Source organism: Nerophis ophidion, linkage group LG19 (genome assembly GCF_033978795.1).
Source record: "Nerophis ophidion isolate RoL-2023_Sa linkage group LG19, RoL_Noph_v1.0, whole genome shotgun sequence".
In the NCBI taxonomy this organism is placed as follows: domain Eukaryota; kingdom Metazoa; phylum Chordata; class Actinopteri; order Syngnathiformes; family Syngnathidae; genus Nerophis; species Nerophis ophidion.
In genome coordinates, this window is record NC_084629.1 from 23,783,393 (window position 1) to 23,809,331 (window position 25,939).

The 25,939-nt window shown below is 41.6% G+C and overlaps 1 protein-coding gene across 2 annotated transcripts in view; it reads left to right on the forward strand.

Moving 5' to 3' along the window:
• Positions 1-12,047: 12,047 nt before the first annotated feature.
• The window catches only part of plcl1 (phospholipase C like 1), a 177,695-nt gene continuing 163,803 nt past the window's right edge, over positions 12,048-25,939 (forward strand). For both annotated transcript variants that reach the window (XM_061879621.1, XM_061879622.1), the window contains exon 1: positions 12,048-12,752. In XM_061879621.1, coding sequence (XP_061735605.1) covers positions 12,591-12,752 — 162 coding nt within the window. In that variant the 5' untranslated portion in view covers positions 12,048-12,590. The remainder of the gene's footprint in view (positions 12,753-25,939) is intronic.

The following is a 25,939-nucleotide window of genomic DNA, read 5'->3' on the forward strand; positions in this document are numbered from 1 at the left end:
TGCCAGACACCGTTCACACATGCGGGAAAACGTGCCTGCTCGTCGGAGTCCCCCGGTGCGAAAACCAGGGACGGGCGGGAGGGGACCAGGAGGAGGGACGAAGACACGTCCCGTGCCCAGTCCCAGCAGGAGGACAAAAGCGACCTCACTGTGGGCTCCACTGGAGCTCTCGGCGAACCAAAAAAGAGAGCGGGAGCTGGCAAAAAGAGCAGCCGGGGAGCAGCCGCTGGAAGCTGCGTAGGAGCAGGGAGAAGCAGCTCAGCAGACGACGGGAAGGATGGCGGCGGCGGACGTGCCGGTCGGAGAGCCGCAGTCGGCGACGGAGCCGCAGGAGCCGCGAGACGTGAAGGAGGAGGCGGGCGCGCCGGTCGGTGAGCCGTAGCCGGCAGCGTTGCCGAGAGGAAGGATGGCGGCGGAGGACGCGCCGGTCGGAGAGCCGTAGCCGGTAGCGTTGCCGCGGGAGCCGCGAGGCATGCAGGAAGTGGCGGACGCGCCGGTCGGAGAGCCGAAGCCGGTGGCGTTGCCGCGGGGAGAGGGTCCGCGTCTGTAGGCTGGGACCGCACAAACCTGGCCTTCAAGTCCTCCAGGAATTGTGCGGTCCAGAACGTCGGCTGAGGATTGCCGACAGGGATTCTCGCGAGGTCACAATTTTCTGGCTCGAAGTTACTGTTGGGATGTCGCATGGCTGCAGTTGTGTGACCTCAAGTATGCAAAAATCCAGGAGAGCAGAAAGCAGGTAAGATGATTTTAATTTCATCAAAGTAAAAGATATAAACAGAAAGCAGTCTTGCATGGAGATGTTCCCAACATAGGTTTAACTTCGAGCACTGAGGAGTGCTCGAGTGAAACATAAATAGACCTGTTGATTGACCGCAGCTGAGGACCGCTGCCAATCAACGGCGAGTGTGACAAAAACAGTGCTCAGCGGAGTAAACAGGAAGTATGACAAAATAAGAGCACTGAACAGGAAACAAAGTACAAAACACGAAAAACTATCAGAAAGTAAGTGACAGATCGTTACAGGCGCATTGTTTGCATTAAGCTAATGCTAGCTTACACTGCTATTGTTGACACACTTAGTGTCAAACTTCCTAAAAGTACATTCTAGATTATAATTCATGCATCTCCCACCTGCCAGTAGACAAATGTGGCCATGGACCGAGAGGCTGGTCCACTTTCACATCCCCGGAGATGGTGAAAAAGACAACTTTTTTTTTACCTTTTGTGAGGATTGTGATTGACTCTTCATGCAAACGGTCGGTCGGCATCCCAGTGGGAGTTTAAATTGTACAATAAGTGTTTGCTTTTTTTATGGCTAGTTTGAATTTTTAACACCTAGCAAAGCTTCTAATTCAATAGTGTTACCTTTAAGCTACATTCGTTTAGCACTCGATTTCTAAAACTTTTTGCTCATCCTCTATGTTCGGGCTCAAAAATATAAGGTTCCGGATCATAATTTTCCCCAAAGTAATCATTGTTGGCTCTCACAAAGTCTGTTTAATTGCATAGTTGTTGACGGGGAAGGGTTTTGTGGTCTATGTCATGGATCAAAATGGCTGGAGAATTTCCGTGAGATTGATACTACTTTGACCATATCTATTTATTCGCACACTTTTTCATTCTTTTGGTGTCATAAATCAGACACATATGATAATAGCTTCAATCTAGAGGTGACTTGCTTTTCACATAAAACAGACACACACACACCAAAACCCCCCCCCAAAAAACAGGGTTCGCTACACATCCTAAAATACAGCTAAAGTTGTGTTTTTTCTTCAGCAAATACGATCCCCGAGCATGACGCATAATGTAACGTAGATAATTTGTACGATAGTTTCACCCTCTGTACGATAAATGGTTACGAAACAACCATAACGTACGACCATTTGACAACTTCAAGTGGCCATTAGCATGCATGCCTCTGTGGAGCCAGGCGGGGGCGCTGTTCTTCCCCTGGCGACTTTTTTTCTGTTGTTTTGTTTTTTTAAAGGTAAAATTGTTTTAAAAGTGCAGACGGTCCTCAGCAGCATCGGATGATTTTCCTCGATCGTTTTAGGCCTCATGACGATAATTTGACTGTAAATCCTTCATATTACATTGTATTACATTATACGTGACATATAAATAAGGGCACTATAAGTAAAAAGTAAATAAGATACACAATCTCATTAGCATAAAAGTTGCAAACACACAGAACGATGTGTTGTGTCTAAAAGCACGTTTAAACGGTCTGAATGAGGGTCAATGCCAATACAACAAAGTGTATTGTTGAAGATGAATGCCAAAAATGACGATCAAATGTGAAAATTAAAGGGTAGCTTCAACTGTTTCTTTTTCGGTGCAGCGTGGAAGCAAGAACATGATCAGCTGTGAGTAGTTTGTTACACAAGATTGTGTGAAGTAGCTGAGGTCAAAGGTTAGCTAGCACAATACTTGTCCCTAAATTTGCAGAAATCTTTTTTTAGTTGCACACAACTTTACATTTAGATGGAAATGCACTTGTGTTTGATTTTATTTTCCTTCGTTTTGGACAAAATAACAAACACATCTTAACAAGTCTGACATGTGCTTATTGAATTTTAATCATAGTCTGCAATCTAACATGCTTGAGATAGCCGAGGTCAAAGGTTTTATGATTTAAACCAGGGGTGTCTGAACTTTTTTACTTGGGGGTTGCATTGGGCAAAAAAACTAAATCTGGTTTAGGCCCGAAAGCTGACTGCATGTAAATATATATATCAGGGGTCTCAAATTCAAATTACCCGGGAGGGAGCCACTGGATGCAGAAACTGAGTGAGGCTGGGCCGCAAGAAAAGAGTTCTTTAAAAAAAAGTAACAAGCACTTTTTAATGAATTCACCTTCTTTGAATGGCTTTCCTGCCCTAGCAACCATCTCACTCACCATGTAGCTAGCTTTGACTGCTGCATCGCTCTTTTCCGTTGCTTTCTTGAAGAAATCTTGTTGCCTCAGTAGACTGGTTTTAAAATTTGCAACCCGGTTTACTCTCTCATCTCCCTGGTATTTTGCATACTCCTCAGCATGTCTAGTTGTACAAACCCTGTTTCCATATGAGTTGGGAAATTGTGTTAGATGTAAATATAAACGGAATACAATGATTTGCGAATCCTTTTCAACCCATTTTCAATTGAATGCACTACAGAGACAAGATATTTGATGTTCAAACTCATAAACTTTTATTTTTTTTTGCAAATGATAATTAACTTAGAATTTCATGGCTGCAACACGTGCCAAAGTAGTTGGGAAAAGGCATGTTCACCACTGTGTTACATCACCTTTTCTTTTAACAACACCTTTGGGAACTGAGAAGACACATTATAGAAGCTTTTCAGGTGGAATTCTTTCCCATTCTTGTTTTATGTACAGCTTAAGTTGTTCAACAGTCCGGGGTCTCCGTTGTGGTATTTTAGGCTTCATAATGCTCCACACATTTTCAATAGGAGACAGGTCTGGACTACAGGCAGGCCAGTCTAGTACCTGCACTCTTTTACTATGAAGCCACGCTGTTGTAACAAGTGACTTGGTATTGTCTTGCTGAAATAAGCAGGGGCGTCCATGATAACGTTGCTTGGATGGCAACATATGTTGCTCCAAAACCTGTATGTACCTTTCAGCATTATTGGTGCATTCACAGATGTGTAAGTTACCCATGCATTGGGAGCTAATGCACCCCCATACCATCACAAATGCTGGCTTTTGAACTTTGCACCTAGAATAGTCCTAAAGGTTCTTTTCATCTTTGGTCCGGAGGACACAACGTTCATCTTTCCGAAAAACAATTTGAAATGTGGACTCGTCAGCCCACAGAACACTTTTCCACTTCGCATCAGTCCATCTTAGCTGAGCTCGGGACCAGAGGAGCCGGTGGCGTGTCTGGGTGTCGTTGATAACTGGCTTTGGCTTTGCATAGTAGAGCTTTAACTTGCACTTACAGATGTAACAACAAATTGTAGTTACTGACAGTGGTTTTCTGAAGTGATCCTGAGCCCATGTGGTGATATCCTTTACACACTGATGTCGCTTTTTGATGCAGTACCGCCCGATGGAACAAAGGTCGGTTGTATCATCGCTTACATTCAATGATTTCTCCAGATTCTCTGAACCTTTATTTTACGAACCGTAGATGGTGAAATTCCTAAATTCCTTGCAATAGACCGTTGAGAAATGTTGTTCTAAAACTGTTTGACGATTTGCTCACGCATTTGTTCACAAAGTGGTGACCTTTGCCCCGTCCTTGTTTGTGAATGACTGAGCATTTCACGGAAGCTGCTTTTATACCCAATCATGGCACCCACCTGTTCCCAATTAGCCTGCACACCTGTGGGATGTTCCAAATAAGTGTTTGATGAGAATTCCTCAACTTTATCAGTATTTATTGCCACCTTTCTCAACCTCTTTGTGACGTGTTGCAGGCATCAAATTCTAAAGTTAATGATTATTTGCGAAAAAAAAAATGTTTATCAGTTTGAACATCAAATATGTTGTCTTTGTAGCATATTCAACTGAATATGGGTTGAAAAGGATTTGCAAATCATTGTATTCCATTGCTTTCATTATGGAAACGGGGTTTGTACAATGACATTTCAAATTGTATTCCTTGTGCACCGCAACTTACTCTGTGCAAATAAGACACGTCGGGGTGCCCCTGTGCTCAACAAAGGAATATTGCATCTCCCAATTTTTCCTGGAATTGTCTTTGCTCATCACTAACCCTTCTCTTCACTGCAGGCTTTGAAAAAGACATATTTGGGGTTGTTTAATATATTTGTATTTAGCCGATGCACGAAGAATATTGTTATTTCCGCAATGTATGTCGTTCCGTTTGGCGTTCGGCAGATAATAGCCGGGAAAGTACTGGGATAGCGAGCATAAAAAAGGGACGGTTTCCAGAGTGTTATCTGACGAAATCTAGAAATATATGTAGTATTCATCGTGTGAGGCAATGCAAATTCAACAATAAAAAAACAAATAACGTTTTGAATTGGTCCTGGTTATCGGGGACTGTTATTACTGACGGACAAGTGTCGCGGTGTGACTGCAGCCAGGCAAGTAAGAAAACCCTCGTCTCCATGGAAATGTTTCTGTCGCTTTCACTCATTTGCCGCTTTTCCACTAACGCAGGGGTGGGCAACTCAGAACATTGAAAGAGCCATTTTATGGCCAAATAACAAAAATCGTCTCTGTCTGTAGCCGGAGGGAGGGTGGGAAGGCTCGCCGTGGAGTTTAGTTACGGTAGCACAATTATCCCCGTATAGGCTAACATCACGACTAACGTATAACACGTCCGATTCCCCGAGTGACTCTCTGCCGGAGTATCAGCGCTGGGGTCCAGTCCACCACAGTTTTGTATTGTCGCTCTGTCCTTCGGCGGAGTGCTTCGGAAGCTATCGGATCGCTCGTCTCCCCGGCCCGGACTGTTTACAGCGGTGCCCGGGGAGGGACCAAGAGAGAGACACATACACAGTGACAGAGAGAGAGAGCGAGTAGGCGGGCAAGCGAGGAAGGGATGGAGGGAGGAAGACCGCGTGCGGGCCTATTGGAAAAGCGGCAAAACGTTTCTCTGCTTGCATCACGCAGGTGACTTCAATGTTCGGCCCTCGAGGGCCATTTACCACACCGTGATTGGTAGATTCCTTCAGCTCTGCACACAACGCTGTCAGGCGCCATTCATATACTTGTGGGCCGTACTAACATTAAACTTTCATATTAAGGTTGGGGCCGCAACATGTCTGAGACCCCTGATATATATATATATATATATACATATGCATGTACAGTATACATACATGCATGTATATACAGTATGTATGTATATATATATATGCATGTATTTATATATGCATATATATATATATATATATATATGCATATATATATATATATATATATATATATATATATATATATATGTATATATATATATATATATATATGTCCGCCCGATTGTAGCTGAGAGGCACCAACGACCCCCATGACTCCCAAAGGGGAATAAGCGGTAGAAAATGGATGGGATGGATGGATATATATATACACCGGGGTATATATATATATATATATATATATATATATATATATATATATATATGTCCGCCCGATTGTAGCTGAGAGGCACCAACGACCCCCACGACTCCCAAAGGGGAATAAGCGGTAGAAAATGGATGGGATGGATGGATATATATATACACCGGGGTATATATTTATACCTACAAACCCCGTTTCCATATGAGTTGTGAAATTGTGCTAGATGTAAATATAAATACAATGATTTGCAAATACTTTTCAACCCACATTCAATTGAATGCACTACAAAGACAAGATATTTGATGTTCAAACCCCTACATTTTCTTTTATTTTTTGCAAGGTAGTTGGGAAAGGGCATGTTCACCACTGTGTTACCTCACCTTTTCTTTTAACAACACTCAATAAACGTTTGGGACCTGAGGAAACTAATTGTTGAAGCTTTGAAAGTGGAATTCTTTCCCATTCTTGTTTTATGTAGAGCTTCAGTCGTTCACAGTCCGGGGTCTCTGCTGTCGTATTTTACTCTTCATAATGCGCCACACATATTCGATGTGAGACAAGTCCGGACTGCAGGCGGCCCAGGAAAGTACCCGCACTCTTTTTTTACGAAGCCACGCTGTTGTAACACGTGCTGAATGTGGCTTGGCATTGTCTTATTGAAATAAGCAGGGGCATCCATGAAAAAGACGGCACTTAGATGGCAGCATATGTTGTTCCAAAACCTGTATGTACCTTTCAGCATTAATGGTGCCTTCACAGATGTGTAAATTACCCATGCCTTGGGCACTAATGCACCCCCATACCATCACAGATGATGGCGTTTGATTTTTGCTTCGATATCAGTCTGGATGGTTCGCTTCCCCTTTGGTCCGGATGACACGGTGTAGAATATTTCCAAAAACAATTTGAAATGTGGACTCGTCAGACCACAGAACACTTTTCCACTTTGCATCAGTCCATCTTAGATGATCTCGGGCCCAGAGAAGCCGGCGGCGTTTCTGGATGTTGTTGATAAATCGCTTTTGCTTTTCATAGTAGAGCTTTAACTTGCACTTACAGAAGTAGCGACAAACTGTATTTAAATACAAGTGCTGGATCTACCAGCACGGCCTACTCCAAAGACTTATGTGGCTTCTCACCGTGTACAAAGTGGCGATAACAACAGTTGAAGGGTTGGAGAGGAAGTTCAACAAGCACCTTCAGAAATGGTTGGGGATACCCCCGAGCTTTACATCTACGGGGCTCTACATAAGGTCGGGTCAGCTCCAGCTCCCCCTGTCTTCAGTTCTGGAGGAGTTTAAAGTCGCAAAATGCAGACTTTCCCTGTCGTATAGGGACTCCCAAGATCGGCTGATCAGGGAAGCTGGAATAAGAACAAGATCTGGCAGGAAGTGGTCCGCTAGCACTGCTATTGCCCAGGCAGAATCATCTCTCAGGACCAAAGATACCATCGGAAGCCTCTGCACTGGAAGACAGGGTCTAGGAACATCACATTTCCAGCAGTGGTCCAAGTCCGCTCCGAGGGAAAAAAGGACCTTGATTCAGGATGAAGTCCGAAACCTTGAGGAAGAAGAAAGAAGAGCTAAAGCCATCAAACTCGCAACCCAAGGTGCCTGGGCAAGGTGGAACCTTCCCAAGAGGAACGTGACGTGGAGTGAACTGTGGAGGCTGGAGCCGTTTCGTATCTCATTTCTGCTTCGAGCAGTATACGACACCCTGTTGACCCCAGTCAACTTGCATAGGTGGGGAATGAGGGAGGACCCGCTGTGCAGGTTGTGTGGCGGTAAAGGAACTATGGCGCACATCCTGTCTGGGTGCAAAACAGCATTGACCCAGGGAAGATACAGGTGGCGCCATGACAAGGTGTTGCCAATGCTCGCAGACATCTTGGAGCAAGAGAGGAGAAAGAAACACCCAGCCAAAACAAAGCCATTGCTGAGCACCATCACCTTCGTGAAAGAGGGTCATAGACCAGTTGTCCAAGGCCAAGCTGACCAAAACCTCTTGCAGTTGGCCCAGGGATGGGAGATGGAGGTCGACCTGGGGCGGAAGCTCCTCTTCCCAGGGGCAGTACTGTCTACCACTCTGAGACCAGACATAGTTATGTGGTCCCCAGAGGGAAAGGAAATCATCCTGGTGGAACTTACTGTCCCGTGGGAGGAAGGATGTGAGGAAGCGGCAGAGAGGAAGAAAACAAAGTACCAACAACTTGTCCAGGACTGCCGGGACAAGGGGTGGACAGCATGGCTGATGACAGTGGAAGTTAGTTGTCGAGGATTCTCTGCGCAATCTGTGTGGAATATGATGACAAAGGTTGGATTGAGAGGTCACTTGAGAAAAATAGCCGTTCGTAAGCTGGGAGAAGCGGCGGAGAGAGCTTCCGGTTGGCTCTGGCATAAAAGAGAGGACAATAGCTGGAAGCCTGGATGAGAGGAGCAGTGATCTGGCCAATCACTGCTGACCCACCAACCGGAGAGTGTTGTGGTTAAGGGTCGAAACACTCTGTGAACGTTGGGGACCACCTGATGACCTCTTGTCCAGGCCAAAGCTTTATCCATTAGAAATGGATTATAATAGCATCTTTGATGTATTTGCAAACAGTGACAGTGGTTTTCTGAAGTGTTCCTGAGCCCGTGTGGTGATATCCTTTAGAGATTGATGTCGGTTTTTGATACAGTGCCGTCGGAGGGATCGAAGGTCATGGTCATTCAATGTTGGTTTCCGGCCATGCCACTTACCTGGAGTGATTTCTCCAGATTCTCTGAACCTTCTGATATTATGGACCGTAGATGTTGAAATCCCTAAATTTCTTGCAATTGCACTTTGAGAAACGTTCTTAAACTGTTTGACTATTTGCTCACGCAGTTGTGGACAAAGGGGTGTACCTCACCCCATCCTTTCTTGTGAAAGACTGAGCATTTTTTGGGAAGCGGTTTTTACACCCAGTCATGGCATCCAACTGTTCCCAATTAGCCTGCACACCTGTGGGATGTTCCAAATAAGTGTTTGATGAGCATTCCTCAACTTTATCAGTAATATTGCCACCTTTCCCAACTTCTTTGTCACGTGTTGATGGCATCAAATTCTAAAGTTAATGGTCGTTTGCAAAAAAAAAATGTTTATCAGTTTGAACATAAAATATGTTGTCTTGGTCGCATATTCAACTGAATATGGGTTGAAAATGATTTGCAAATCATTGTATTCTGTTTATATTTACGTCTAACACAATTTCCCAACTCTTATGGAAACGGGGTTTGTATATATGTGCCTATATATGTACGAAATGTGATGGACCCGAGTGGTGGAATATTTAAATCCAATAAAAATTGTTGGTTAAAACCAATAAAAATATTAAGAACCCAATGTAGTGAGAGCAGCCATCCCATAAAACGGAAAGATTATACTCGTTAATAATTTATTAAAATACAATTAAAAAACAGTCACGTTGTCGACACTAAAATACCAAATGGTAGCAAATGTAATGGGCGAGAGTACAGTCACGACAGGCGTGTGGGTTCATATCTTGGCTCTGCCCACTGCCACGGCGTCCTCCTGCACACAAAATTAAAAAAGGGAGGCAGGCCACAGGGATAAAATTAACTAAAACCACGATGACGGTATCCAGGCTGACGTCACACTTACACGCAAGGCAAGGGTTCCCCTGCCTTTGCTGTTGTTCCACGTCAACGTATTGGGTACGCCCACTCTCCTCGCCAGTCTCTGGTCACTCGCGGGATCTACGTGGCCGTACCCGTCCCGCTCCGCCTCCTGGTCGCTTCCGGGGTTCGCCGCAGGTCCTTGGGTCCAAATCGCCCCCCTGTCCACAGAACCACACAGCCAGCGTACGACGCACGAACCCGCAAGCCCACAGCCAAAGGCAGTTGGGTGTCCCCACAGATCCACAACACACGGGACTTACTTGGGAGGCAGAGTTTCCTCTGCCCCTGCGTGTTGTGTGGTTCTTGGGGTTCGCTCTGGTAGCCTGCGGGGTCTGCTGTGTCGTCCGGGGGTTCCTTCCCAGCCTGCGTGCGTTCATCCGGTCGCTCTTGGCAAAGCCTGTCGCGTCCCAGGCCAAAACCTGCCGAATCCTGCCGTCCCCTCTTCTTCTCTAGCCTGTTGATTCCCTCTGTCAACCCTCCCATGTCGCTCCTTTTAAATGTGCAGTCCTAATGCTCCACAGGTGCGTCCAATTTCCCGTACCGTTGGATTGGGCACTTTGGTTGTTAGGGGTAACCAGCTGAAAGGGGTAATGTCTTAAAATACCAGAAAAGTCCACAAGGAGTAAAAACATGCAATTAAAGGCCTACTGAAACCCACTACTACCCACCACGCAGTCTGATAGTTTATACATCAATGATGAAATATTAACATTGCAACACATGCCAATACAGCCTTTTTAGTTTACTAAATTGCAATTTTAAATTTCTCGAGAGTTTCGTCTTGAAAACGTCGTGTAATGATGACGTGTACGCAAGACGTCATGGGTTTTTAGGAAGTATGAGCGCTTTGCACACACAAAGCTAAAAGTCGTCTGCTTTAACGGCATAATTACACAGTATTTTGGAGATCTGTGTTGCTGAATCTTTTGCAATTTGTTCAATTGATATTGGAGAAGTCCCAGTAGAAAGATGGAGTTGGGAAGCTTTAGCCTTTAGCCACACAAACACACGGTGATTCCTTGTTTAAAATTCCTGGAGATGAAACTTTACTATGGATCAGAGCGCGGTCCAGCGTACATGAATCACGACAGAATGTCAACCAGCAGGCCGGTCGACTTCCCTGAGACATTGGCGTCAACACACGTGTGGACACACACCTCCGACTATCAGGTGATATTAAACTCACTAAAACACTAGCAACACAATAGAAAGATAAGGGATTTCCCAGAATTATCCTAGTAAATGTGTTTAAAAACATCAGAATCCGTCCCAATGCAATCGCGTTTTTTTTTTTTTCTAGTCCGTCGCTATCAATATCCTCAAACATGAATCTTTCATCCTCGCTCAAATTAATGGGGAAATTGTCGTTTTCTCGGTCCGAATAGCTCTTTTTGTTGGTAGTTCCCATTAAAATCAATGTGAATATGTGAGGAGCCCCCACACTTGTGACGTCATCGTCTGCGACTTCCGGTAAAGGCAGGGCTTTTCTCTTAGCACCGAAAGTTGCGAACTTTATCGTGGATGTTCTCTACTAAATCCTTTCAGCAAAAATATGGCAATATCGCGAAATGATCAAGTATGACACATAGAATGGACCTGCTATCCCCGCTTAAATAAGGAAATCTCATTTCAGTAGGCCTTTAAAGACAATCAAATTCCAAAGTGTAAAAACCGGCAAAAAAAATACAATCAAATTCTAAAATGTAAAAACATGCATTTTAGAATCCACAGCAATAAAAGACTATAAGACTTGCATGGCAATGAAACATAAAAAAATAAAATCCCCTACTTGTGTCCCATCACAATATGTACCTATATATTTACCTATATATACAAAACCCAAAACCAGTTAAGTTGGTACTTTGTGTAAATGGTAAATGAAAAAAGAATACAATGATTTGCACATCCATATCAACCTATATTCAATTAAATAGACTGCAAAGACAAGAAATTTAACGTTCAAACTGGTATAAATTTGTTATTTTTTGCAAATTTTAGCTACCGGTAATTTGGAAATTGATGCCTGCAACATAAAATATAATTTTACTCATCATTATTCATATGATAAATCATAACATTGATTATGATAATCATAGAAAAAATAAGTAAAAATAAATACACGTTATTTGTCAAATGAATTAAAACTAAAAATGTCGAAAAATAAATAAAATGTGTTAATAAATAAATACTATAATAAAAAACACTGAATGAGACAAGTGGACAGAAACAAAGAGAACAAATTTGAACAATGAGCTCTTTGAATCACCACGCCTATTGGTCGAGACGCACGTCAATCACGGCATTAGGGCGGAGTGTAGAGGCAGAAAGGGGGGCGTGGTCTACGAAGCCAGTAGCGGAGGTGGTTTGTGTTTTGTGTCGCGGTCTAAAAAGTCGCCCGCCGTTTGTTGTCCGTGGAACGGAACCGCTACCGTTTTTTTTAGTAATGGGGGTGAGGGGGCAGGGGGTTTGCCGGTTTAGACATGCGCACAACATATCGCCAAAAGGGCGCCTTATTGCCTTTTAGTTGACGCAAAGTGCCACAACTTGTTTGGTGTCCGTGCACTTTGGTTCGAATCTCGCCCACTCGGACTAGGTCCACTTGTGCGTGCACCGTGCGTGCCTTTGACGCACGCCGCCGGACGCCCACCCCTCTTCCACGCGAAAGACTGGGAGGACTTGTTGCGCCTGGAGAGGAGGGGGGTGCGGGAGGACTGGTGCATCAGTCACAGTCTGGTCCAGAAGAACCGCACTCTGCACCTGGTTGCGTTCACGGACCGAAGGTGCGGCTCGGTGCTCCGTGCGTGCGTTCTGACATGTTTTAAATGGACAAACTTTGCTCGTCTTGATTCAATTCCGCTGCTTGTCTTGACTCATCTCCGACCGGCTCCAACATGTCGGAGCGAGACAGCGACGGAGCGCCGGACTTCATGCCGGCTAGGGTGTCCCGAGCTCGGCGGAGTGGTGTCATCCTGCCCGGTGGTGGCGGTCAGGACCAGGAGACCATCCTGCTGGAGTCCGCGAAGGCAGCACCGCGGCGAAGCAGCATCATCAGGGTAGGAAGAACCTTTTTATTGGCTTTATTGACTTAAATTTTTTATTTTTTTTGGAAACACTGACTCATTAAAAAGTCAGGTTGTGTTATTTATCTTTCACATTGTTGATCAATACATCCGGCATTTTCTTTATATACACTAGTTTTATGACTAAAACATATACAGTGGTAATGTTCCCCTTAAAACAGGGGTGTCAAACTCATTTTCGAACGGGGGCCACATGGAGAAAAATATACTCCCAAGTGGGAGTAGAATCACGGCACGATAACTTAAAAATAAATACAACTTCAGATTGTTTTCTTTATTTAAAAAGAGATCAAGCACATTCTGAAAATGTACAAATCATAATGTTGATAGTTTTTTTTTTACACTTACAAGTTGTGGTTGATAGTATTCTATCTTTATTTGTCGTTATTTACACTTTCTGAAGAAATCATGTGATAATGTTCATAAGTCAACTCATTGGTGTTAATTTTCAATCTATCAAGATAAAAAAAGAATATCAAAATCAAATTACAGGACGTCATTTATGTAGTTTGCTCATTTTCCTCGACTGGTGCACTAACATCATGTGGTTTATTTGTATTTTTTACATACGTAGCATCATCTACAAATATACAAATAATTTCTATTGTGACATCTAGTGGATACATTTAAAACAGCAGTTTATTTCATTCAAAAATTTCTTCTCATTTTTATACTTAGCATTTGTAGGGCCGGATAAAACCTGTTGCCCGCGGGCCGTACGTTTGACACCCCTGCCCTAAAGAATAATGTAAATCCCAATAATTTGTGTCCGACACCCAAATATATTAACACAAAACCAATTTTTTAGAGAATAATTATAGTTGTACCTGCAGAAAACAATGTGAAATACGCAAAAATGAAGAAATGTAGTAACAATATTCACTTTTTGAGTCGAGAGGTGAGAGTCATGCAGACGTCACCTACACATTTTGCTAATAGTTCTTTCTTAAATTAAATTGTGTTTCTCACCTTTTTTATCAAAGTACTGACTTTTGCAACTTTCATGGGTCACATGGTGGATTATTTTGCAGTCATACTTCATTAAAAAAAATCAATGTCGGTGATTCTTTGTTGCACTCGTGACCGATATTTTTGTCCAGGGGTGGCAGGGATTCCCAAACTGTGGTATGCTCCATCTAGTGGTACAACAAAGAGGTGTTTTATTTTCATATACCGGTATTCAAAGACAGTGTTACTGTTCAAACTGTGTGTAGTGTTACATTGGCCAAACTATTAAGTATACTTACTGAATAAAAAAACTTTGTCCTTGTTTTTAATGAATACTTAGGCGTACTGTGCTATTGTAGTTTAATGTTGGTCATTAAGGTGGTACTTGGAGTGCCGAGTGTTACGTACGATGGGAAGGAGATGACACAACGGCAGGAATCAGTTCAATAGGTTTATTGATACTGATGAATTGGTGGGATGTGTATGCTACTCTGATCGAAAGGTGCAAGACGATGTGTAGAATTAACCATGTAAATGTTACCAGAGTTTGTTGTATGTGTGTGATGGATGAATCCTTCGTCAGACCAAAGGGGCAAGGCAAGAAGGCAGTCCGTGGGCAGACAAGCAGGGTCGAGGATCGAGAGAGGCAGTCCGGAATCCAGAGGGAAGTCGAGGCACACAGCTCAATCAGGAGAAACAGGGGAAGCACTACTGGAAACACAAAGGACATAAGACACTGGAACAGGGAAAACACAGAGAGAGAGCAAGTAAGCGGGAGGGAAGCCAGAGACGGGATGCTTATTGCAAGAGTGAGCTATGTTCCAGCACTGGATCTGCGGGTCCGCTGGTCTTTATGCTGCCTGCCCTCATTAGTACCAGGTGCGCCGATTACGGATTGCCTGCAACTTTGCCGGTGCGTGGCCGCGATGAGCAGGGGCGTGTCCTGGCGCGCTTCCAGCAGAGGTGTCAGCCGAGCTTGCAGCAGAAGGCATGAGGGATTGCGCAAGCGCTGTGACACCAAGTGTTTTCTGAGATGGTACTTGGTTAAAAAGTTTCAGAACCACAGCCCAACATTAATACTAACATGAGCAGTAGCTCCATTTTTATGTGTTTTTATCCAAAAAAACAAGTTTATCACCCACTAGACGTGCGTAATTATGCATGTTTTACATGCAAATGATACACATTTTCACATCTATTTTATACATGTTTTAAAGATATACTATTTTACATGTATTGTTATCATGTTTTTATTAGACAGGGAACACAGGACCCCCATTGGGACTTCATTGAATGAGTCGGTTTTATATTTGAAGGGTTTTGTGTGTTTAGGGCCCATTGAAAACCCAAATAAATTTTTTTTTACATTTTTATTTCAAAATACTGGACATCCATACTATTTGGTCACCCTAAACTAACACTAAACTACCTACCCTTATTTTACCATCTATGTACTTACCTACCTTATCTTACCTACCTACCTACTCACATTACCTACCTACATACCTTACTACCAACATACCGTACCTACTTACCTACCTACCTACCTACCTAAATACATACAGTACCTATACACACCTACCTACCTACCTACCTACCTATTACTTACCTACCAACGTTCAATACCTATAACCTACCTATCTTCCAACATACAGTATCTACCTACCTACCTACCTACCTACCTACCTGCCTACGTGCACTAACTACCTACCTACTAACTTACAGTACCTACATACCTACATAAAGTACATATACCCACGTACTTACCTACATAGATACCTATCTACCTACATACCAACGTACATTAACTACCTACCTGCCAACGTACAGTACCTACATAACTACCTACCTACCTACCTATGCACAGTACCTCTACCTACCTACCAAAAATCGTACCTAAAACCCCATACCTATCAACATACAGTACCTACCTACCAACATAGAGTACCTACACCCACTTTCCTACCGACATACATACCAACGTACCTACATACTGTACCTATACTCACTTTCCTACCTACATACACACAGTCCTGGTCAAAAGTTTACATACACCTGTAAAGAACATAATGTCACAGCTGTCTTGAGTTTCCAATAAATAATACAAATGTTATTTTTAGTGATTGGAGCACATACTTGTTGGTCACAAAAAACATTCATAAAGTTAGGTACTTTTCAAAATGTATTTTTGGGTCTACTGAAAATGTGACCAAATCTGCTGGGTCAAAAGTATACATACAGCATTGTTAATATTTGGTTACATGTCCCTTGGCAAATTTCACTGCAATAAGGCGCTTTTTTGTAGCCATCCTCAAGCTTCTGGCAAGCTTCTGGTTGAAGTTCTGTCCTTGAGCAAGACACTTCACCCTTGCTCCTGATGGGTCGAGGTTAGCGTCTTGCATGGCAGCTCCCGCCATCAGTGTGTGAATGTGTGTGGGAAAGGTTAAATGTGGTAATAGTATCAAAGCACTTTGAGTACCTTGAAGGTAGAAAAGCGCTATACAAGTACAACCCATTTACCTACCTACAAACAATACCTACTTAGTACCTATACCCACTTTCCTACCTACATACATACGTACCTACCAATGTACAGTACCTACCTACCTACATACAGTATCTTTACCCACACATCTACGTACCTACAGCTCTACAGTGCCTACCGACCGACCTACCTACTGACCTACCTACCTACCAAAAACAGTACCTATAACCCCCTACCTACCAACATACAGTACCTACCTACCTACCTACATACAGTACCTATACCCACTTTCCTACTTACATACAGTACATACCAATGTACAGTACCTACCTACCTACATACAGTACCTAAATCCACTTTCCTACCTACATACATACCAATGTACAGTACCTACCTACCTACATACAGTACCTATACCCACTTTCCTACCTACCTACCTACATGCATAACTAGCTACCAACATACAGTACCTACCTACATACAGTTCCTATACCCACATACCTTCTTACCTACCTACATACATACATTACCCATACCCACATGCTGTACCTACCTACATACATACGTATGTACATACATACCTACCTACCTACCAACATACAGTACCTACCTACCAACGTACAGTACCTATACATACATACTTACCTACCTACATACAGTACCTATACCCACATACCTACCTACATACCTACCTACATACATGAAGTACCTATGAATAAACTTTGATTGATTAATTGATACCTACCTACCTACCTACCTACCTACCTACCTACCTACCTACCTACCAATGTACAGTGCCTATGCATACCTACCTACCTACTTATAATACCTATCTACCTACCTGCGTACAAAGTAACGTACAGTACCTATAACCACCTACGTAGCAACCTGCCTACCAGGCCTGGCCGTTATATCGATTTTATTGATGAATTAGGGATTTTTGTTGCAGACGAAATAAAAAAACTTAAAAATCAATGTTTTTCTTTCTCTTGCTCAGACATATTTTTTGCCCCAATGAGCTTCCATGGCCTCCACTCTCCTCCTCTCCTCCTTATTTCCTCAGCGGAGATTCACACACCAAGCAAAACATGCCTAATGCTAATGCTAACACCAGCAAATTATCTCTATCATTTGTATTCATTGGTTTCTTTAAAAAGTAAAGGAACATTTTATGGCTTAAAAAATACATGATATTTTATATTTAGGCCATATTGCCCACCGTACCTACCTAGCTCCCTTAAGTGTGAGTAGAGAATGACCTCCCTGCTTGACACTCAGCATGAAGGGTTGGAATTGGGGGTTAAATCACCAAAAGTGATCCTCGGGTTCGGCCACCGATGCTGCCCACTGCTCCCCTCACCTCACAGGGGGTGATCAAGGGTGATGGGTCAAATGCAGAGAATAATTTCGCTGCACCTAGTGTGTGTGTGACAATCATTGGTACTTTAAGTTTAACTTAACTCAACCTGATAAGTTCGAAAGAGAAAGAGATGATACAGTATTATATGCTCACTGATGCCAGTGGTTGTTTGAGCACACTGCAACTAGTCCTGGATAGTCCCGCTCCTTAATGCTTCAGTCGCATGCAGGATTCTCACAAGAATGAGGCACAATGACTCTGTTACCTATTGTACCTACCAACCTATATCTACCTGTCTATCTAAGGTATCCGTCAGTCGTAGGGCGTCATGGCCTGGCGGTCCAGTTCTCTACAGGTGACCTCATTACTTTCCACCTGTGCTCAGGTTGCAGGTCGGGAAGTAGTAGTAGTAGTCACAGTAGTGGTAGTAGTAGTGGTCGTAGTATCAGATGTTCCGAGAGGGAAGTGAGTTTAGGGTGTCACAGAAACGTATTGATGGTTCACGAGGCGAGTTGTGCTCTGAAAGGTGGACTTCTTGGACAATGTCCACCTGCAAAGGTTAAAATGCACACAAAAATCCTGGCTGCAACAAAAAAAACCGTTTTTATTCCTGCCACAGCCGGTTCGGGCAGCGACAAACGTGAACTGTTGCCCCCTGCTGGTTAGGACGCCAGGTGTGCCTAATGTTGTGTCCATCAGCGTTACGAGAAGTGAGGTCATGGCGGCCATAGAGCAGCTTTGTCCCGAACAACCAGTAACATCTGTGACTTCCCTGAGAGTCGTGCTACCAGCAGCGGCATGACACGGACACACAGTGCGGCCTCAGTGGACGCCGCCACTTTGCATGCACACACACACACACACACACACACACACACACACACACACACACACACACACACACACACACAAACAGTATCGTACCGTTGGGCAGTGTCCAGAGGTAAACAAATGATTGTTCTCTGCTTGGCACGGCGTTAGGGGCATGACCATGTGACTAAACACACAAAGACAGAACAAGGACAACAAAAAAAACACAATGTGGTATTTTGGTGTTGTAATTCCAACTTTGACCACTATGGCATGATGGCACATGTGCAACTTACTTTGGTAATAACAATAATAATACTCCATCCATCCATTTTTTACCGCTTATTCCCTTTGTTTGGGGTTGCGGGAGGCGCTGGCGCCTATCTCAGCTACAATCGGGCGGAAGGCGGGGTACACCCTGGACAAGTCGCCACCTCATCGCAGGGCCAACACAGATAGACAGACAACGTTCACACTCACATTCACACACTAGGGCCAATTTTGTGTTGCCAATCAACCTATTCCCATAAGAATGAATTTATTTACTGTATTTATCATATCTGTTACATCTGCAAATTTGAGGTTATTTTCAACTTTGTGGTTTTATCGTTTTTTATGATGTAATAATTACCATTGTGGTTTTATCGCTTTTTGTGACGTTATTATTACCATTGTGGTTTTATCACTTTTTGTAAATGTTATTATTACCATTGTGGTTTTATAGTTTTTTCAAATGTTATCATTACCAATGTGGTTTTATCTTTTTTTTTGTGACATTATTTTTATCATTTTGCTTTTTTCGTTTTTTTATGCCTGTATTTTGTCAAAAATGACGTGCACTTTTTTGTTTGGAGTCTTCAGTAAATCTAACGTGCGTCTTTTTGTAAACATCCAAACAAAATAAGGTCTTCTTCACTCCGATGATGATTTAGATTTCAACACAGCCAACATACTAATGGTGTTACAGTTAATTTTCAACTATGCTAAGTTATTGTTCGTGTTACCATTATTTTTTTTTTAAACTAAGCGAGCATACTGTTTGTGTTACATTTAATTTTCTACATACCTGTAGCTGACATACCATTTGTGTTGCGGTTAATTTTCAACTATGCTAACATTGTTCGTGTTACAGTTAATTTTTAACCAAGCTAGCATACTGTTTGTTTTACATTTAATTTCCAACTATACTATAATATTGTTTGTGTTACATAGGGCTGGGCGATATATCGATATACACAATATATCACGGATTTGTCTCTTTGCGATATAGAAAATGACCATAACGTGATATTCGAGTATACGTTCTCACGCAGATGCTTTTAGCTGCGAGCATTACACTACAGGCTCTATTCAATCTTTCCTGTCTCTCCTTCTTCCAGACAGCAAGCGCACTTTCTTACATACGTCACATACTGTCACGTCATACGTCACATACGTATACGCCCTCGCGGAGCAGAGAGGTAGCAGCATGGGTAACGTTAGCTGTGATGCTAGCAGAGCCGTGCGAGTGGTAATACAAGAGAAATAAGGTGCAAATGAAGAAATAATTAATTCCCAAGAAAAACCGCAGGGGGTCCATAGTCTGGCGGGGCTTTGGCTTCATGTGGGAATATGTCAAACAGACAACCGTAATTTGTCAAGTGTGGTTCTGAAGCTATAAAAAGTAGCATTACTGCTAATATGTAGCACCATTTGAAAAGTCACCTGCTAGAGAATGAAGAGTGCTTACCCCGCATGTCAACTCCATCCGGTGCCACACGTCCACATCATCAAAATGCAGAAGCAAACATTTCCAGATCAACACCGTATGAAAAAAATTGTCAACAGAATTTAATAACGTCCGTAGTAACCTACCACGTAGCGAAGGACAAATACTATTTAATTTCCTATTATGCAGCTCATTTTTATTTGACACTTAAAATGTCTCTGACAATCTTGCACTTTCTGTTTTGGGAATGACATGAACGTTCGTGTCACAGTTAATTTTCAACTACGCTAACATATTGTTCGTGTTCCAGTTAATTTTCAACTATGCTAGCATATTGTTCGTGTTATAGTTAATTTTCAACTATGCTAGCATATTGTTCGTGTTACAGTTAATTTTCAACTACGCTAGCATATTGTTTTTGTTGCCGTTAACTTTCAACTACTCTAACATATTGTTCGTGTTACAGTTAATTTTCAACTTTGCTAGCATATTGTTCGTGTTACAGTTAACTTTCAACTACGCTAACATATTGTTCGTGTTACAGTTAATTTTCAAGTACGCTAACATATTTTTCGTGTTACAGTTAACTTTCAACTACGCTAGCATATTGTTCGTGTTATAGTTAATTTTCAACTGTGCTAGCATATTGTTCGTGTTACAGTTAATTTTCAACTACGCTAGCATATTGTTTGTGTTGCCGTTAACTTTCAACTACTCTAACATATTGTTCGTGTTACAGTTAATTTTCAACTTCGCTAGCATATTGTTTGTGTTACAGTTAACTTTCAACTACGCTAACATATTGTTCGTGTTACAGTTAACTTTCAACTACGCTAACATATTGTTCGTGTTACAGTTAATTTTCAACGGTGATAGCATATTGTTCGTGTTACAGTTAACTTTCAACTACGCTAACATATTGTTCGTGTTACAGTTAATTTTCAACTACGCTAACATATTGTTCGTGTTACAGTTAACTTTCAACTACGCTAACATATTGTTCGTGTTACAGTTAATTTTCAACTGTGCTAGCATATTGTTCGTGTTAGTTAATTTTCAACTACGCTAACATATTGTTCGTGTTACAGTTAACTTTCAACTGTGCGAACATATTGTTCGTGTTACAGTTAATTTTCAACTACGCTAACACATAGTTCGTGTTACAGTGAACTTTCAATCACGCTAGCATATTGTTCGTATTGCCGTTAACTTTCAACTACTCTAACATATTGTCCGTGTTACAGTTCATTTTCAACTACGCTAACACATTGTTCGTGTTACAGTTAATTTTCAACTACGCTAGCATATTGTTTGTGTTACAGTAAACTTTCAACTAAGCTAACATATTGTTCGTGTTACAGTTAATTTTCAACTTTGCTAGCATATTGTTCGTGTTACAGTTAACTTTCAACTACGCTAACATATTGTTCGTGTTACAGTTAATTTTCAAGTACGCTAACATATTTTTCGTGTTACAGTTAACTTTCAACTACGCTAGCATATTGTTCGTGTTATAGTTAATTTTCAACTGTGCTAGCATATTGTTCGTGTTACAGTTAATTTTCAACTACGCTAGCATATTGTTTGTGTTGCCGTTAACTTTCAACTACTCTAACATATTGTTCGTGTTACAGTTAATTTTCAACTTCGCTAGCATATTGTTTGTGTTACAGTTAACTTTCAACTACGCTAACATATTGTTCGTGTTACAGTTAACTTTCAACTACGCTAACATATTGTTCGTGTTACAGTTAATTTTCAACGGTGATAGCATATTGTTCGTGTTACAGTTAACTTTCAACTACGCTAACATATTGTCAACTACGCTAACATATTGTTCGTGGTAGTTAACTTTCAACTACGCTAACATATTGTTCGTGTTACAGTTAATTTTCAACTGTTCTAGCATATTGTTCGTGTTAGTTAATTTTCAACTACGCTAACATATTGTTCGTGTTACAGTTAACTTTCAACTGTGCGAACATATTGTTCGTGTTACAGTTAATTTTCAACTACGCTAACACATTGTTCGTGTTACAGTGAACTTTCAATTGCGCTAGCATATTGTTCGTATTGCCGTTAACTTTCAACTACTCTAACATATTGTCCGTGTTACAGTTAATTTTCAACTACGCTAACACATTGTTCGTGTTACAGTTAATTTTCAACTACGCTAGCATATTGTTTGTGTTACAGTAAACTTTCAACTAAGCCAACATATTGTTCGTGTTACAGTTAATTTTCAACTATGCTAACATACTGTTTGTGTTACATCAAACTGAAGACAAATAATACCTAACACCAAAGCTGACGAACATATTTTCGTCAACATCAAAGACAAACGAGACTCTTGATCAATGCCTATTATGCTTAACGCACACAAGCAAACACAGACAAACTAACAGTCGACAACTTCTTGTCTTAGGTTTTAGAGCTGATTCACGTCTGAGACATTTCCAAATGTTCCTCCACTCATATTTCCTCCTAATTGTCACCCGCCTGCCTGTGATTGGCCCACGCAGTTTGTCGCCAGATGGCCTTGCAGTGCAGCCAAAGCCCCCCCCCCCAGAAACCCCCCGTGTTGACGTCATCAACTCAAATTTACGAGAGCTGGCAGCAATTTAGCAACAAACATTTACCAACTTAAACATAAAACCTTCTTCTTCTCCTGGAACCTCTGCACATTAAACATGTCAAACCGTATCCACCCGTAAGTGGAGTGACTTGAAATTTCTCACACAACTCGACATAACAGCCCCTGTATCTTGTTTTTTTTGTTTTTTTTAATCCGAGTCACCATAAAATTTGGTACACACCTTTAGGGGAGTGACACGCACCTGGGTGTAAAATTTGAGCAAGACTGGTTGAAAAACTATTTGCAGGCGGCGGGTCTTAGAAACGTAAGCCATTGAGTATTTGTCTAATGCAGTGATTGTCAAACTGTGGTGTATGCACAACTAGTGGTACGTGGGCTCCATCTAGTGGTACACCAAAGTATCACTAAATTAAACATTCTAATACAGTTTTACTGTTCAAATTGTGTGTAATGTTACAGTGGCCAAAATGTACAAAATACACCCTTCAAATAAAACCTCTGCCTCGTTTTTAATGAATATGTAGGCCTACTACGCTACTGTATTTTAATGTTGGTCATTATGGTGGTGCGTGGAGTGTTTTCTGAGGTGATAATTGATGAAAAAAGTTTGACAACCCCTGATGTAATGACTATAAAACGTCATGCCAGCGTGTCTTACGAAGCATTTCAAGCACAACCTATAGGGGGCGCCACACAAACGAGATCACATGACTTGTAATGAACGACTGTGCGTCGAAACCATTATGTGTGTGTCAAAGACAAGTGCGTGCTTGTCGTCACTTTCTGCACAGGAAGTGTCTTTTTTTATTTAATGTGGTTGTTCTTGCAGTGTATCAAGTCAAATACATTTTATGTTTAGATTATTTCAGTGTCTTTAGGACATTTTTAAGCAATTTTTTTGTGCATTTTGTTTATTTGCTGTAGTACATGTTTTGTAAAGAGGAGAAATTGAGAGTAACAGAGGCTCCCAAAGGTGTACTTTTTTTTTTTAATGGCCCTCGGCATATTGTAGAAATAGAACAAATAAATTCTTAATGAGACATATTATTAAATATTATACAAATTTGCTTTATCAGCCTGAGTTTGGATGTTTTGTGCAGGCGGCTTAGCATATATTCACCCACAGTAGATTGCTTTTAGCTTCTTTAACGCACAAAATGTATCACTAAAGCTGCAGGAAAAACGCTAATGACTTTTTTGGATGCTATGCTAATATGTTAGCGCGTATCGTCAAAATAACGATGGACCTAAAAAGCCGTCACCAGGGGCTTTAATTTGGGGTGCAACATGATGTGGTTTGCTGCACCTGGATTTTGACCTTCTTGCTAGTGAATTTTGTTCCATTAGGTGGAAGTCAGTCGCCACCAAAAAAAAAAAGAAGAAAATTGGGTATTTATCGAGGTTTTTTTGTGTTTTTTTTTAAATTTTTTTTATTTAATTTATGTATTCACATACTTGCCAACCTTGAGACCTCCGATTTCGGGAGGTGGGGGTTGGGGGCGTGATTAAGAGTGGAGGAGTATATTTACAGCTGTTGTGCGCGCAGTTGTGCACTGCACTCTCTAAAAGCTGCAGATGTTACTGTCACATATGCATGATTGATTGATTGATTGAAACTTTAATTAGTAGTTTGCACAGTACAGTACATATGCCGTACAATTGACCACTAAATGGTAACACCCCAATAAGTTTTTCAACTTGTTTAAGTCGGGGTCGACATTAATTAATTCATGGTACAAATATATACTATCAGCATAATACAGTCATCACACAAGTTAATCATCATAGTATGTACAGTGAATTATTTACATTATTTACAATCCGGGGGGTGGGAGCTTTGGTTGATATCAGTACTTCAGTCATCAACAAATGCATCAACAGAGAAATGGACATTGAAACAGTGTAGGTCTTACTTAGTAGGATATGTACAGCGAGCAGAGAACATAGTGAGTTAAGATAGCATAAGAACAAGTATATACATTGGAATTTACATTCGATTATTTGCATTAGGTTATTTACAATCCAGCGAGATGGGATGTGAATGGAGGAGGGTATTAGTAAAGGGTTGAAGTTGCCTGGAGGTGTTGCCTGGAGGTGTTGTGGTGCATGCACAGTAGATGGCAGTATTGTCCTGTTTAAGAGTGTCACAGCATTGCTGTTTACGGCAGACAAACTGCTTTACGGTAGACGAAAACGTGACTGCTGTTGTTGTGTGTTGTTACCGCGCTGGGAGGACGTTAATGAAACTGCCTAATAATAAACTCACATAAGAAACCAAGAAGTTGCCATCGATCATTCTACAGTTATAACGTCATTGGGCAGACGCGCAGTTTATATTGTGGGAAAGCGGACATGAAAACAGGCCGTCCTCACTCAGGTCCGCATGGAGCTGGAGGGGGCGTGGCCTGCAGCTCCGCCTGAATTTTGGGACATTTTCGGGAGAAAATTTGTCCTGGGAGGTTTTCGGGAGAGGCGCTGAATTTCGGGAGTCTCCCAGAAAATCCGGGAGGGTTGACAAGTATGTGTATTCATATGATCGGGAAAAAACAATACAGACAATGAAAAACAAACACTTTCCCCTCCCCAAAAAATCTAACTAAAAGTTAAAAAAAAGAAGACAAATAAACCAAACAAAAACATAGTTTGAAAGAAAAAGGTTTTCAATCTTTGATGATAGAAAATGGATGGATGGATGGATGGAGTTGACATCACTGCAAACTTGACCTTTGATCGAGTTCGTGGGCTCCATCTAGTGGTACACCCAAAAACAATCACTTATATAGATATAAAAACACAGTGTTACTGTTCAAATCGTGTGCAATGTTACAGTGGCCAAGCATAGTAAATGTACCTGTTAAAAAATACACCCTGGTTTTTTTAAAATAATGAATACTCAGGCCTACTACGCTACTGTATTTCAATGTTGGAGAGCCAAGTGTTGAAAAAAGTTTGAGAACCACTGACCTCCATCACCATAGAAACATAATAGATATCTAAAAAAATGCATCAGATTAAACTTTTATTTTTATTTTTATTTTTTTTCTTCGTGGAAAGTCAAAATGAATGCTGCAGATAACGAAGAAATTGTTGATGAAAACAGTAAAAGTCACCTGGACAGTTTCGCAGTTTTTGGGATTTTTTTAAAAAAAGGGGCTGTAGTCAGACCAATGTGGTGTTAAATGATGCAAGGCGCTCGACCCTACCCTTTATTTTTATTTTATTTTTTATTTTTTTTGTCCAGTCCAGCTACTCA